Here is a 15,903-nt window from a genome sequence, read left to right on the forward strand (position 1 = left end):
TTCGATCAAGTATAAATTATTTGATTTTTAGCTTAATCCAAATTTATTTATGAAATTTGTAGAGATTCAATTTGGTCGACTAATCTCCGAAAACAGATGCCCCCCAAAGGGATTCCATTTTTATTTAAAGCTTAAAGCTTCGTTAACTAAAAATGTAAAAATCATTTGCGCCGAATTGTTATATAGATTCAAAAATCAGTAGGAATCTATAGCCTAATTTATCCTCTCTTCTTCTTTTTTTTTCAGGAATCCGCTCTAAACAATAAAGAGAAGATCTGACGGCAGAAAAGTGGGTCCGACCCTGGGGATGGCCGAGCCACCGTCCGATTCCCCGAGTCAGCTGACGGCCGTCATCGGTCTCCTCGAATAGATCGATCTCGGCCCGACACGGCGTCGCCACCCGCCGGACGCCGCCGCGCTCGTCGCCGGACTGTCCCAGTGCATCGGTGCCGTCGATTACGAGCTCAGCCTCCCCTCGCCTGAAACTCTAACTCAAGACAACATCAGGCAATCTCTCTCTCTCTCTCTCTCTCTCTCTATCGTGGGCGTATTGCTTCTTGCTTTTCCAGTTTGATTTACAGCTCCCTCTGTCGACATTCATGGCGAGAGATGGAAGAAAGGACGTTTCTTTGTTTGATCCGTGCGTTCGTTTAGTGGGTTGATCATTGATGGCAGTGACGCTACATGGGTTGGTGAACCCTCTTGAGTTTCACGTCATATCACTGCTCAGAATGAAGTTTCTTTGTTTGCGCCCTGTGTTCTGAGGTTGTTTGATTGTTAGAGAGCATGCATTCCTTTCTTTGATATGAGTTGTGAGGAAAGCTCGAGTCTTGACCAATGGCTGCTTGGGGTATTTTGCCAAAAATCCTGTCTTTCTTGCTCAAGTAAATTAGTTTCTTTTCAGGGAGTCGCCTCGATGTAGTTTATGTTGCCCTCCGTTTACAATTATGTCACAGGGTAAATGGGTATTCAGATTGAACTTTTTCCAATTGCATTTATGGCTTCTGTTATGGTGTCGAAGAAGCTTTAAAATTGTTAAACTGCCCGCACCCTCTGCAACCTTCGGACATTCACAGTCTCAAAGTCGAAAGCGTGTATCCTGTTGCACGGTGGCTTGTCAATCATGTTCGGACCCGTGTTGGAGTTACAGGGGATGAGGTGAGTTTGGCTAATTGGTGCGGTGCCATGGTTCTGAACTAGTTTTGCGTCTTTACATACTAATGTGGTTTCTTTTCTGTTGTAAATTGAATCACTCTTGCTACTAAGATCATGCCATCTTTGCTCTAGAGACACCCGTAATTCTCACACAGGACTTTTTGCTAAAGATCAGGAAAATACTCTTTGGCAGCTTGATGGGTGGATTAGGTGCTGCAAGAACTACTTTTGCGTCTAGATACAGCGATCCAGAGGAAAAGGTTAGTGAGATGATATAACGGTTGGAGCTCATTAATTCGGATTCATGCAAGAGATTAACACTTATTTAGGAGTACTTTCTTCAAAAGGCAGAAGCTCTTTTCTCTGTTTCCTATGGTAGCTAGATTCATGTAGTGGTAACTTTAGTTTTCTTCTTCTCCTGGCCCGAAGCTGATGAGAATGTGTATTTTAGAAGAGATGCAACTCTTACACGAGAAAATCAGGGCAGCAAAAGTCGATTCTGTGGTTCACCGATTAATGTTGCTCATGAAGTCACTGAAGGTGGATATTCTCCCTCTACTATGTGGACATGTCTCTAAACCATTTTTTGATGCTAATGCATTTGTTCCTGGACCAACTGCTAATTTAGCCTCAAATCAATGTCAATTTTCATTTTCTGGGGTTTGGCCAGCATGTGGATGTCCTTTCATATTCTCTCATCATCTGTCATGTGTAGATCCATATTTTTACCTTTTTTTTCCCCAATAGTCTTATGCTCCCATTTTTACATTTATGTAATGGGAATGGCTGCAGGCCTTGGAAAAGAAAGAATTGGATTGCCAATATGATCACACTGCAAAGAAATCAGATTTGGAAGCCAAGATTATTCACTTGGAGGAGAAAATATCCAACAACTGTGATAGCAAGAGTCTCCATGATGATTTAGACCATTGTATTAGCATATCACTGGAAAAGTTGCACCTTGCGAAGAAGGTATTGGGTCTTATTACTACCCTTGAGGACTTATGTCATCTGATTGTATATTTCGGTCCACTGCCAGAATGTCACCAATCCATAATTTCTGCATATATCTGATCAACACATTTTTTTTTTTTCGGGTCGCTGATCAACATGTTTGAGTCATGGTGATTAGTCAATGATTGAGCACAATAGAGGCTAGTCAACAGTAATCCATCATGATGGTCCATATATGAATTGAAATGTACTGCAGGGTCCGAATCACAATGATAGCAATATAAGGATCTTGTTGAGAACTGGTAGTTTTTGCTGGGATTCTGATGTCCTTTTTTTCTATGTCAGCCAAGGAGTTGTTATATTACTGTGTGTTCATGTTCATATTTTCTGCGAAAGAATTTTGGCTGATGCTTTCTTCTGCCATCCCTTTGTAACTTGTACGGATTATAATGAGCAGAAACTTAATGGAAGTTCTCTTCTCTTGGGGGCCCTTTCTTTAGTTCAATGGATGGGACAAATAGTGTTTGAGATGAATTGCTAATTAGCTAGTGCAATTCACTGCTTATCCTCTCTGCTTGTTGTGAACTCAATTTGGTCTACCTTTGGAATTTGACATTGGATGGCTCTAATCAAATCTTGTTCTCTCATAAGATTTTGGTCAAGATCTCTTCATTGATTTCATGTTCCAGTTTTTATAATGGTGCATGCAAATTTTCTTACAAGACTGCAATCTTTATGATTAAAGAAGACTGCAATCTTTATGATTAAAGAAAATAATGGTGTATCAATTGGGTAAAATTTGTCTTGGGATTTTAAATCTTTCATGTTTTGATTCTGATGTCTATCCAGTAAACTGCTGCCATTGACCAAGGCGTAGCATTTCTCTGTGTGTGCAGTAGAGCAATTTAATATCTTTGGCCTTGGGCCCAATTTTGGCAGGCAACCTTTTAGTGCTGGATTTTTCAAGCGGATATTTTTTTTGTTATGATTTCTTTTGCAGAATGCAATACAAATGACTTGCTGTTGCATGCCTGATTTTATTTGGTCCAAAGATATAGCTTAGCTGTCATACCTTTTGAGCATATTTTGTCCTGCAATTCTCATTTATGGTGCATAATGTATTCCTGATGGTAGGACCTAGCAGCTAGACTGAGGATGGTATTGTCTGTAAAGCAGCAACTTGGAGATGTGCCTTCCCAATCGGAACTTATTCAGTATGTTCTCTCTCTCCCTTGCCCTAATTCTGTCTTTTAGATTTCTCTAGAATCTATGATGAGCTGGTCTATTTTTATCACCCAGATTTTTCAATTTTCTTTTGGCTCCTGATTCCATTGTCTTGATTCCATAGACTAGTTTTATCATTTCCTAGTCCTTACTCTGGTCCCGCAACAGGTATTTTCTTTACTGAGCATTTGTAGCCTGTGTCAAAATCATAATATGGTTTATAAATTGATATAGTGTGTGCTGGTGCTCCAACACATCTAGCCTTTTTCTCCTTAGTCGTTCTTTTCCTGTCTAATTGAAGATCCAAACTCTAGTTTTCTCCTTGTTCTTCTTCTTGAGTGTAGTTAGTAATGCTCTAACATGAAAATGGGAATTAAGCTATGGGATCCTGCACTGATGAGACATGTAGATCAAACTACTCGCAGTGGTGAGATGAAATACTTAAATTGAATCGTCAACAGGCATGCATTGGATTGCCAACTATCTAAAGAAAACATTAATCCCAACAAGTTAACTGATCCTACCAGTAAGGGACCTTAAAATTATGATTTAGACATAATCTAGAGATGAAACTATAGGAGTGATGTGGGTTACAGGAAGTACTTTATATATATTCACGTTAAAGCATTCTGGAACTTTTATTGACAAACAGGCTTGCCTTATGTCCAATTATTGTCAAGCTAAAAAACTATTTTGCTGACAAAGTAGAAGATGTGAGAGATTTTGTGGAGAGGTTGCTCAAATTTTGGAAATTTTGTAATATCACTATTAACTGTTTTAAAAGTTTAAACTATTAGATGAAAGCTTGATTGGTTTATTATCGTAACTCTAACATTACCACTTTTTCATACTTTTAACATTTATGATTTTTTATGTCTACATCTGCACTATGGATGTAGACATGAAAAATCACGTACTTATATCGGGGGACAAAAATGGCCCCACTTTTTTTAATGTCCAAAACAAATATCATGAACCCTTACTTGAGGGTATAAAAGGGCCATCGTTGTATTTTCCGTTCAAGCAATCATTCATGGCAGCAATTTGGTTAATGATGCTTACGTGTCATGCTGACTCGTCACTTTCTAATATTTTAAAATTAAATATTAAATATTTTTTAAGCTAAAAAATAATTTTCACTTAACATTAAAAGAAAAAAACCAGTTAACATAGAAGAGGAGTGAGGGGAAGGGGGAGTGGCTGGTGGCAGTGGCCGACGCCATCCTTGAGGTCGGCATTGGCTGCAACAACGTCTCTCGTTGACATAATTAGTTGACACCATTGTCATTTGGCCATAGGACAGAGTAGTCAAAGGCGACTGCAGAGAGAGGCGCCATTGGTGCTTGGGGTTGGGTGTAGATGGAGGCTGAATATTTGACAGTTCTGCTTGATAAAATTTACAAACAAATTGTAAGTGTCTGTTAATGGAACATTTGGATCATCGAGCTGAGACCACTCTTAATGGAGCACTGGCACCCTAATTGTCACCTCTTTGCTTGCCCTTGTACCCATGGCAACCATTCTGCTCCATCAATTGACTGCTCTCGCGGCCTTTTTGCACTCATCTAGAGCCATTATGAACCTCCCGGATTTAGTTATTCAGTATAAAATTAAGCCAAGTCATTTTTGCGTGACATGTTGCGGTTGACACTAGCCTCAAGGGTAGTATTGACCACCGCTGCCAGCCCACCCCCTTCCCCTATCTCATTCTACATCCATTTGCCTTTCTTTTTCCTTTAATCTTAAATAAATATCATTGTTTTAGTTTAAAAATCTTTAGTCTGAAAAAGTGCCATGTTGGCATGTCTTGTAAATGGCATCTTATGTCAACTGCCTCATAGGATCACTGGTGTGGAAAATACTTGGTTCTTGTCAACCTGCTGAAATTGCACTGCATCTTTTATCCTCAAAATTACCAACTTAATTTTGTCTCTCCTTACTATCTCCCCAGCAATGCCAAACATCATAGGTTGTAAAAGATTTTGTGGGACCACTGTCAATAGTTCTAAATGATTAGATTGTTGGATGAAGGTGTGGTATTAATATTTAAAGACTTCAACACCCCTACTCGCGCATAGGCTGGATTTTGACACAACATTAAAGCATGTAAATATATAGTATGGGAAGTAAATAAAGGCCTGGAAAGATTTGAACTCAGAACTTGATGTTCCGCTGCCATTAAAGATTTTATGGAACCATTGCTAACTGTTTTAAAAGTTTAAGTTGTTAGATGACGGCGTGGTTTTAATGTTTAAGTTCTTACAGGAGGATTTTCGGCCTTCTCTTCTCCTTTTAAGTATTTCTACTACTTGTTAACTTTAGATAGTTGATCCTGTTCACATGATGATTTGCTTCCTAATTCTCTCCTGAATCAAATTTGCTGTGCTGGGCATTGTTGATGCGGTTTAAGTTTTAACTATCAGAGTGGATCAATCTGGGTATGGTTTAAGGGTAAACTTCTTCCTTCAGTATGAGAGTGTGTTCTTTAGGGATTGGTAATCAAAGTGCTCTTTGCAGGTATGAACACCGCTTTTCTGAGTTGAATATGAATATTGAAGTGAGGAGTTCATTTTTTGAGGCTTTGCTTCTATGTATCTTGTACATTATATTGCTATAACTATTCTTAGTGCTGACACTGCAATTACAATTCCTTTTGCTTGTTAATTTACAGGAAATTCATAGACAAACACGTAAATACTATGCAACATATAATGCACTTTTGGAGCTTAAAGAGCTAATGCTGAAGGAAACATCATTATTGAATTCGCTAAATTCCCAGGTATAGCATAATCAATTGAAGATCTTGATTAATATTTGTCGGTTCCCCCTCATCTTCTGAGGTGCTCCCAATGTCCTCTCCTGTAATCATTCTATTTTACCAGCTATCTTCTTTCTTTGAGTCTCATGAACATTGCCTCAAGCGAGAAGTATCTAGCTGCAGTAAAATTCATTTTGAAAGGGCTCATGGGCCCCACAGTTTTCTCTTTGAGCGAAGCCCTTAATTAGTATTAGAATTCTAAAGGAAGTTATGACTGCATATACTGTGTTAGAAACTTCCAGTGAAGTTCCTCTTAAACATGGTTTTACGTACTCTTTCTAATGGTTTATATCACAAACATAAGCTTTTGGTTGGTCATCAGCTTTTTAACAGTTTTATCTTCCCTGAAACTATTTTGTTTATAATTCCATTCAGTTTCAAGAGGCCATAAGTGATACTGCTGGTCGCCTGAAACTTATTGATTCCATGGAAGGAATTCTGAAGGGCATAAAACAGGTAACATTATATACAAACTTTGTGCCTTCTCCTCCTCTGGCTTGGCTTAGAGTTAATTTCACTGCATGAAGTTGTAACACGGATTATACGGTCCTATGTGCAATTTTTACGAACTATTCATCATTGCTGTATCTTCAGCTAAGTGACAATTGAACAATCGGTCTTGTGCTGAACGTTCTATGGTTGTGTTTTCAGAAAATAAAAGAGATTGCTGTTGCCATCTTTCAGTTGCATTTTCTTGCTGGTTCATTCTTGTCACCTCTCTTTGAACATCTCTACACGTCTACGTCTTCTCTGTCTCCTGTATAGGGTTGGATGCCTTATTATTTAAAAGAACATATTTGGGGATGTCAACATGCATAAATAGACAGTTTCTTTGTAGAACTTTTTCCATCTATTCTTTAGTGGGAAGAAAGATAATTGGTGCTAATATGTTTCTTTTTAGTTTTGGTACTCTGTTCATCAATTGATTTTTATCCTTATGTTCGTGTTTGGGTCTCTCAGAGCACCCAGCTAATTGCGATTGTTTGTCAATTGACTTACACATCTACTAATACCACTTTCTCCAGTTACTACTTTTATATATTTTCTGATGCCCATTGGGAGAGCTCTACAGGCGTGATGAAAATTTTGAGAACATTTTCGATATCTTGGGTGTTGGAAGACTTTTGGGTTGGCTGAGCCTGAGATATGTCAGTCTTAGACGCTTAAACTATGTGTTGTAAAATGAGGCCCATGACAAACTTTCTCAAAAGCATGGAGAAAGCTATAAATCAGTTTTATTTCTTTTTTTCCTTTAGCAGTTTTTTTTTTGTATTAGGCAGCACAGACAGATTGTGTTGTTATGCAGAAGCTACAGAAAGTGCAAGAGGGGATCCAGGCTGATCAGAGAGTCTGCAATACACTCAGGGAGAAGTATGCGGCAGCAGCAGCTAGTCAGAGACGCGGTTCTAGTCTGTTAAGAGCTCTTCAGGTAACCACTTGCACCAGAACAGTAACTAACTGTAGTACACTGTTCTTCCTCATCTTTGTGCCCACACTGAAATGTGTTCTTAAATATAAGGAAGCCAAATGTGTTCTGTTTTCATATGTATAGAGTCGGATCCCGTAGTCAGTGGTTCTTGTGATGATGCTATGGAAGGTTATTACTGCCTTTTGGTTTTTATGAGGTCATTGTCTACAGTGGCAGACACTACAAATGAACAATCTTTCTACAGACATATCCTTTTTTACCATGGTTTTGCCCTATCTTGGGACCTCTCTGTGAAGTTGACATTATAAAATCACTTAGTCCCTTCCTTGTAGTTAATTCACCTTTTTTTAGTGGGTCCAAGTAATATTGTAGCTCCAAATAAAAGAGGAAAAGGTTCTTGGCCTAGTGGCATTCAGGGATAATTTGATCTGTATAGAAAGAGGGATGCAGATCATCCATTTTTCTAGGGAGTCTCTTGAGGAACTAATGGTCAGGGTGCAATCAAGTTATATTGCCACTTGTTTTATAATCTTCTATCGACTGGGTAATTGGCACTGACTAATTTAATTACAATCTGATCTCTCTTCTTTCTTACTGCTTATTTAGAGAAACCATGGAATAAATGGCATATGTTTGAAAAATTAGTTGATCTTTTGGGAGGGAGTGATGACAAATAACTTTACGGCAAAGAGAAAATTTCTATTCTCGCACACATTTTTCTTTTTAAATTTGTCACCAATCAATACCAATTCATTGTGCGTATCTTGTTTATGTTAGTTGTGTTCTGTTCGAGTTTCCTAATCCTTAGCTATACATTAGCTTAGTCTAGTACATTGCTTCAAGATCTTACGATAGTTAATTCACCCAAAGCCTAAATTAAGACACCTGATTTCCAGGAGGAAATCGAGAGAAACCAGAGACTTAAGAGTGAACTTCGGTCCAGAAATGCTGCTACACCATGTGAAGTCGAGGTGATAGGAAGTTTGTGAAGTTGTGGAACTAATATGAGGGTGCAGCTTTGGTCAAGATGATTCACGTGACCTGTGTACCACATGCCTGCGTACGAAACTAGTAGTCTATGCAATGCAGGATTGAGGCTACGTGCATCTGGTCATCCTGAGAATCTTCAATGTGGGGGCATCATGGATTGAGGGTCCCACTTAGCATGTTCAGGTAAATGATTGCAGATTATGTGGAGCGACATAAGTCTTTAGTTACTTTTGATGTTAGGTCAAGGCCTTAAATTGTCGTGTATGGTTTTCAAAGCCAGCACAAAAGCCAATTATCGGGTTCTGAATGATGTAAAATTATCTGGATACAACCTTTCTTACCTTTGATAATTATAACATGATTATTTTAGGACATTTTTCTTGGCTTCTCCTAATCTTTATGCTATAATCCGTCTAAGATGACTATCTTTAGATTGTCATTTTCCTAGTCATCTCTTCAACCATTGGTCAACATGAATCTTCTGGGTCTTTCTGATAGTCATGTCTTTTATTCCAAACCGAGCTAAATGATAAGAATATCTTTACTTGTGACGTCTTTTAGTTTATGGGTTTTAAATCTTTGTGGATTTGCATTGATCTGATATTATATTACATGATTGAAGAGGGTGCTAGCTAGCGATTGAATTTCTCATGTCAAGATGGGGTGATTTGTCCTATTCTGAAAGAAATATCTTATTGCAAAAGGGTTAAAGAGATTGTTGTTCACTTGTCTTTGTACTAGAATATTTTAAGCCTGGTACATCTGTTGCCTTTTGGCATCAGGACAATAGGGGCAACACTAACGACACTTAGCCTGACATCCCATCATATGCATATGTTTTCTTCTGTAGACACACTGTGAATTGTGTGAGGGGACATGCAAGTGCCATGTTGTGCACCCTACATGACAGATGAAAAGAGAGCTTTTTCATTGCATTTTTAATTTTCCTCTTTTGGCTGCATATTCTTTACCTAATTTAGCTCAGAAGAACCGCAATCCATGCCAAGATTCATTCCTGTATTGCACATCATCCTTTGAAATGATCCTTGATTTAAGGAGCAAAGTGTTTTGTCCATCATGCACCAATCAAGACCTACAGCTTCATAAACAACTGTGCTCAACATAATGGAGTAGTTATTAGAGACAATGAAATCATCTATATCTGAGCAATATGCCAATCATGGATGATAAGAAGTGCACCTTCTGTAGATGCTGCTTTTTTATGCTCTTGAAATTCCTTTACAAAGGACAAATTATGGGCGGGCCACAGAATTAGGCAAAAAGAAATATTTATAGTATTTTCCCCTGACTCAGGGCTGACACATGGACAAGTGGAGTCCTTTTAATGGCATGTCATTTTTTTAAGCTCTCCTTAGTTGTCAATAAGTTAAAAGACTTAGGAAATCCTCAGAAGAGGACAACATAGCATCACCTTTCCCCCACCAGCATAAAATAAAGCAGAATATAATAGAATAAAAGACATGTAGAAGGGGGCACAGAGCCAGACACTTCCAAACTCCCCAGAAAAGGACAAGAAAGAGGAGAGTACAAAAATGAGCAAAACCTCTCTAATCTTGGAAGATGGGTTAGTAAGCAAGAACAATACTAAGAAAGGGAAAATGAGAAGACTCAATCGTCTTTAATTAATAAAAGTATATCACATCACTTGGTATACCGATTCACGAACCTATGTTAGTATGCTCGGTATTATTCTTGTCCCTTAACATCACAAGCTTGATTCTACGGTTTCATGAGATATTATCAATTTCGGTATTACTTAATTCGGGGGAAATTTTAAATTTCCTTGCATGAGATAGAGCAAAAGGCTTGTTAGAGAAATAAAAATAGAAGCCATGCAATCATAAGGTGAAGAGAACAATATTATGACTTTAAATCTTCTTTCATTTCTTATTCCACTCGAAAGGAATGTTGAGTCCATCTCCAAAAGGATTAGATTAATGCAATGGTATTATTAATTAATTTTCTCTGTCATACTCCATTAAAAACACAGTTTCAAAAGCTTTGGTCTAGGTTCCAAACTCTTCCATGGTTTAAATACGATCAAGACAGAACGTAAAAGACTAGTCATTTTAGTCGCCCATCGCACATGCTTCTCCTTTAACTCAGCGTACTAGAAACTTGTCACGTCACTTTGTACCATGATTATCGCAATGAATTCTTGAACTTGCATGGAATTCGTCCACGAGATAAGCTTGCCATAGCATGGAATTCCATATTAAAGGCAGAAACTCCGTTTTTATCAAGATTCTTTTGGACTGATGCTAAAGTTGGCCTGTTTTGGAGGTATTCTACTTTCTGATTCGAGCCTTCCAGATGCTCACGGAACCCTCAATCTGATTACTGGTGTTTAGCTTGCAAGGACGTGTCAAGAAAGATAAGGTCATAAAAAAACAACTATTATCGTCATCATTACATCCCAAAGAAAATTGGACTGCCTTATGGTTTAATGAATTTTATGCAAACCCTCGTACATGAATTTATAGTAAGACTCACTTTGATCTGCTAATTCGATCATTAGAAGAGAGCGTTTGGAATGAAATTAAATCAAATTAATTTAATTTATTTTGTATAATTTTTGATACTAGAAAGTAAATCGAACATGGATTTGAGATTTATCTTTTCATTAGCTTTTACATTATTAATTGTTATAACCATCAAAGGTTAAATCATATACATTGACTTGAAGTGTATATTTAGTCTTTTGTTTGATTACCTAAGTAACTACTTATTAGAATGTTAGGTAGATTTCAAATTGAAATTTTGGTTGTTTATTGCATGCGTAATTTATTTGACCAAAAAAAAAAAAAATTGTTATAGCTTGCGTAAGTTGACCCATGATCCCCACAAAGTCCTATGAAAGGACTTGTAGCCAGAGGAAGGTGAAGACAAGTTTGACTACGCAGTCTTGTCTGGTTTCAAATTTACGGCTTTTGACTTGTCGTGACAATTATCTTCTTTCTTGGCCCCTCGTATATCGTCCCTCTTTTAAAAAAATTAAAAATTAAAAAGCAGTTTGCCCACAAAATTTGAAGGTTAATAAATAATTTATTATCATGACATTTGAATTTTGGACCTTAATTAGCCTAGACTAGTTCCAACAAAATATAGGCAAACCATTTAGTCACGATCATTTATTGGGGTTCACCAATAAAAAAAGCGATTATGGACCCAAAATTCCTCCGACTGATAAATGCTTCAATTTGAATATGGCATTACCGCTTTCAAACAAAATGTAGCTAGTCAATTTGTGGAGGCTCTATTGATGCACCAAGGCTTTTAGTTATTTGCCATTCTTAATGTTAGTTACCTTTGGTGTCTTTCTTGCATAAGATCAAGAAAAGATGGCTGTGATAAGGGTGAAAATCAGATCCAATTCAACTCAGGAGCTACGCCAAACTGGCATGAAACCATTGGTTCGAGCCTAGTATAGGAATAGCTGGTTTGGTTTCGTAGAACTAGTCTAGGACCGGCTCAATCACCGATTCCAAGGTGAGAACCACTAGTTCTACTTGGGAATCAATTCAACTAGTTCAGTTTCTGAATTGGATGAATTCTAAACCAGTTTTGAAGTTTCGTTTAGAAAAAAAAGATTGGAACGCATCAATAATTGAGTCGTGGTTTTTAACATGAGCAAAGATGATAACCACTTGACCAAAGAATTCTACTGAAGTAAAATGATACAACTTGTGTGTGTATATATATATATGTTTGCCTTTTTAATTAAAATATGATTGTACCCGACCTTAAAAGGCGGTTCAATCCGATTGGGACGAGCACACATCCGTCCGAAAATCTCTTAAAGTGTGGCAATCCCATCTTGTCATCATTCGCCGATGCTTGACAAAATAAAAATGTGCTGACTACTGTGGCGGTGGAGAAATTCCAATCGCTGAACAAGAGGCTCTCTTTGTCTCATTGTCACATGGGTTAAGAAAGATCCGAGCCCCAGCATGATATCAAAACGTGTCCGACTGTTTCTTTGTCCTGATCTTTTCCTTTTGATTTGTAAACATGAGGCGGACGCAGTTGACAAAGAGTTTTCTTGCGAATCGTTTATATAATTAGGATTCCAACCGGCAGGTTCAGGACAATAATTCACACCTCAAATGCTTCATTTAGGTTACGGCAACTTCGATTTCCACCCACTGAAGCTTTGCAAATTAACTTCCATATGCACAAACGTGGAGCTTTTGTCTTTTTCACGAGCGGCAATCCATCGAGACGCGTGCACGTTTACATTATTTATGAAATAATCACGCGTCATGCGCTTGACTAGGAACTAATAACAAAGATCATACTTTACAGAGAAGATGACGGGAGGGGCAAAAAAGAACAAAGACAATAGTTGATTCTTTATCACTTAATCCTAATCATAGAGAGTGCCTTCTCAAGATTCTCGGCCTTCATCTGAACGTAATCCTTCACCGTGATGGACCGGAACCGAGCAGCGCCCTCTCGGCCTGAGGCCTGTGTGAGTCCATGAATAGGGCCGACGTGAAAATCCGTCGGGGGTCCGTAAAAGTAACCGACGGTTAGCCGGTGCGTATTCTCACTTGGGATCACCCGGTGAACGACACTAGGGAACATGGCATTGGACATGATGTGGAGCATGTCACCCACGTTCACCACAAGTGCACCGTTCATGGGAAACACGGGAACCCAGCCTCGGCCTTCCATGTGGACTTGGAGCCCATGTGCGCTGTGGTTTTGATGAAGAATTGTCAAGAGGAAGGTATCGGTGTGCGGCGCGAGCCCCATGGCCTGGCGCGGATCGGGACACCGCGGGTACGAGTTCAGCTGCAGCGCAGTGCAGGCGTTGCTCCGGAGTCGCGGCCAGTCGACATCGTGCTCGGATATGCCGAGGTACTTCAGGATCATGGCGAGTAGTCTCTCTGAGAGCGCCTTCATTTTGTCCTGATAGTCTTCCATTACTTCACTGTTGTACGTGACCCCAAGAAAACACGAGAGGACAAAAACATAATGATGCCCAGTACAAGTAAGATCAATAATGCTAACGATACCAAGACAAGTCTATTAGATCTGCATAAAACCAAGTTTTGTAAATACATTTTTGTATTTATAGCATTATTCATAGTGGAAATCACTCCTTCACTAAAATAAGAAATTAGTGTTGAGCATATTACAAGCTTTCGCTGGAAGTGGCTTATTAGATCTGCAAAAGCGATAAAAACCTAAGAATTTTTCCGCATCACTCCGTAGTAAGCTTGAATAACAAGTTCTGTAATCTTTGATAAATATGCAGCTCCCTCCCCTCTTTTAGCTCTTTGATTTTCAGGTTCACTAGAATCACAAAGTCGACTACTTTCTGGAGGAGTATCTGAATCTCTAGAAAGAAGGAAAGAAGACTATTCAATTTAGTCATCATGCAAGTAAGTACATAGGGAAAAATAGGTAGCTAATCTTTTTAATTTGCCTTTGGTGCTAGAATGGTATTGAACTAGGTTCAGGAGTGAAGTAGAACACCATATTCCTCGCACTGAAAGAGTAATTATCTACTTATTGATTTATAAAGACTTTTAAATTATCACCAAAATTTAATGAAAGATTTCTCCAGCCAAACCCTGGTTCTTCCTAGTCATGCCTAAATAAACCATCTACCCACTCATCACCTTCTCCACGTGCATGAACTGACCATGCATGGAAGTTACCACTCACCAAAACTTGCGATACCCATGAGGCCAAACCTCCCTAGCATGCTCCAATGGTGATCCCATCATGGTAAACCCTTCATGCCACATGAACTTGTTGAAGAACGGTGCGATCCGAGCGATGCCATAGCCTGTAGCTCCACTGGGGGACCTGAGGGCCTTTACCTTGGCTCTTGCGGGGAGCGTGAAAAACCGCCAGGCTTGCGACTCAACCTCCCTCAGAAGACTTGAAGGGATTCCGTGGTTGGTGACCTGGAATATGCCCATAATTTTGCATGCATGACCCGCCATTTCGATCGCATCCGGGCTATCGAGATCGATGGCTGGAATTGAGAAGTGATCGCCATCTAAATTGAACATCCTCCTTGGAGACTCATCGTCCGAAAGCGATGAATTGTGGAGGTGGTGGAAGCTGTGGCACTTGCATTGTGGAGGTATGTACGTATGGCTCGCCAGTTTGCTGTGCAGCTCTCGTATTTTAGACATGGAATTAGGATGCCACAATTTATTGTCATTGGAGCGATAGTGAAGCTCGTGTGAGGAAGCACACAGGTGTTTCTGGATTCTTGACATGGAAGAAAATATCCATTGTAGTTTTTGAGCTGAGAATTCTTAATCGTATGCTTCAAATAATCCCATGTCCAGAGCAACTTAACGAGATAAAACTATGAAGGACTGAGGGTTCGCGAGGTCTGAGTAATATAGATGTGCATTCTTAGAGCAAGAACTTTCAGGGGAAGATGTTAAGAGTGCTTTCTTCATGTGCATGATTCTCTTCCTATTGCTGAGGCTTGCAGTCACGTGTAGAGCTTAGAGACTGACATCAGCTCCCTAGGGAGCCTACAATTTGAGGATTGTGTCTATTATCAGATGATCGAAACTTGTCCTGTTGGGCAGATTATTGATGGGAAGGATCTTCTAAATGAGAGAACCAATACTGAAACTGCAATATTTGAAGAAAGTAAGCTCTCTTTCTCTGTTCTGTTATTGGTCTAACGGACGCGGGTTATAACCTTGATAATCAAGTTGTTCTAACAATAGCTTTAACTGCCAGAAACCTGAATCCTGGAGGCTTGCTTGTCAAACTATTGTGGGGAATAAAGAAAACTCTGGAAAGGTAAAGTTCCATGGATCTTTACTGTCCTTTAGTTGCTAGAAAGCATTTTTGCAATTTAATTGAAATCTGGAAGAAAGTAAGCTGTGCCTGTCACGAATTAGGGTCCCTTTATTTGAAGGAAAACTGTTTCCAAGAAATTGTTTTCCAATTTTCTGGTGTTTGGATGATGAAAAACTAATCGATGTATAGAATACATTATCTATAGACTAAAAACAAGAAGCTTAGATTGGGAGAAAACGCCTTCGTCTTTTAGTAAGAAAGAAGTCACTTTTCCTAAACCACCAAGCAAATGAAAACTAACTATTTTTGGTCAAAATGATTTTCCTTTATTATGAAGTTTTAAATGCAACAAGCGCAATATGAGAATTTCTTTGTTTCTTGGGGACATACAGGTCTAACAAACATCTCTGCTCGTGCGTTTCAATTGCAGGTTGCGGTACAAAGATTGCCCCAGTGGAAGAAGTGATGGAGAACCAGACATCGTAAAAGGAGATGGGTCGTGACAGGCAGTAGACACTCCGTTGCA

The 15,903-nt window shown here is 39.0% G+C and overlaps 2 protein-coding genes across 14 annotated transcripts; one reads left to right on the top strand and one right to left on the bottom strand.

The window, feature by feature from the left end:
- The first annotated feature begins 227 nt into the window (after window positions 1-227).
- Window positions 228-8,949, top strand: LOC104437716 (coiled-coil domain-containing protein 93). 13 transcript variants are annotated; one of them, XM_039310233.1, is made up of 10 exons: window positions 228-1,158; window positions 1,331-1,415; window positions 1,585-1,695; window positions 1,948-2,127; window positions 3,244-3,323; window positions 5,851-5,890; window positions 6,005-6,112; window positions 6,527-6,607; window positions 7,458-7,580; window positions 8,477-8,949. In XM_039310233.1, the coding sequence occupies exons 1-10, from the start codon at window positions 1,124-1,126 to the stop codon at window positions 8,567-8,569; spliced, it is 936 nt and encodes a 311-aa protein (XP_039166167.1). In that variant the 5' UTR covers window positions 228-1,123; the 3' UTR covers window positions 8,570-8,949. The 13 variants fall into 13 exon arrangements, 1 of the variants encoding a protein (XP_039166167.1); XR_005549908.1 differs by lacking the exon at window positions 5,851-5,890 and having other exon boundaries at window positions 1,326-1,415; window positions 1,607-1,695; XR_005549910.1 differs by lacking the exon at window positions 5,851-5,890 and having other exon boundaries at window positions 1,326-1,415; window positions 1,610-1,695.
- Window positions 8,950-12,734: 3,785 nt separating this feature from the next.
- Window positions 12,735-14,633, bottom strand: LOC104437717 (gibberellin 3-beta-dioxygenase 1). The gene is made up of 2 exons (XM_010050725.3): window positions 14,268-14,633; window positions 12,735-13,527 (listed from the first exon to the last, which is right to left on the bottom strand). Exons 1-2 carry the CDS (start codon window positions 14,618-14,620, stop codon window positions 12,948-12,950), a joined length of 933 nt encoding a protein of 310 aa, XP_010049027.2. The 5' UTR covers window positions 14,621-14,633; the 3' UTR covers window positions 12,735-12,947.
- Between the last annotated feature and the right edge of the window lie 1,270 nt (window positions 14,634-15,903).

This window comes from Eucalyptus grandis, chromosome 3, assembly GCF_016545825.1.
Source record: "Eucalyptus grandis isolate ANBG69807.140 chromosome 3, ASM1654582v1, whole genome shotgun sequence".
Lineage (NCBI taxonomy): Eukaryota > Viridiplantae > Streptophyta > Magnoliopsida > Myrtales > Myrtaceae > Eucalyptus > Eucalyptus grandis.

Bases quoted from the DNA above. Each gene is read 5' to 3' on its own strand.
- LOC104437716 (XM_039310233.1), top strand. From the start codon at position 1,124: ATGTTCGGACCCGTGTTGGAGTTACAGGGGATGAG. The intron at 2,128-3,243 runs GTATTGGGTCTT...TCCTGATGGTAG, and splicing joins AGTTGCACCTTGCGAAGAAG to GACCTAGCAGCTAGACTGAG. The intron at 6,608-7,457 runs GTAACATTATAT...GTTGTTATGCAG, and splicing joins TTCTGAAGGGCATAAAACAG to AAGCTACAGAAAGTGCAAGA.
- LOC104437717 (XM_010050725.3), bottom strand. From the start codon at position 14,620: ATGTTCAATTTAGATGGCGATCACTTCTCAATTCCAGCCATCGATCTC. The intron at 13,528-14,267 runs GTGAGTGGTAAC...CACGTACAACAG, and splicing joins CATGGGTATCGCAAGTTTTG to TGAAGTAATGGAAGACTATC.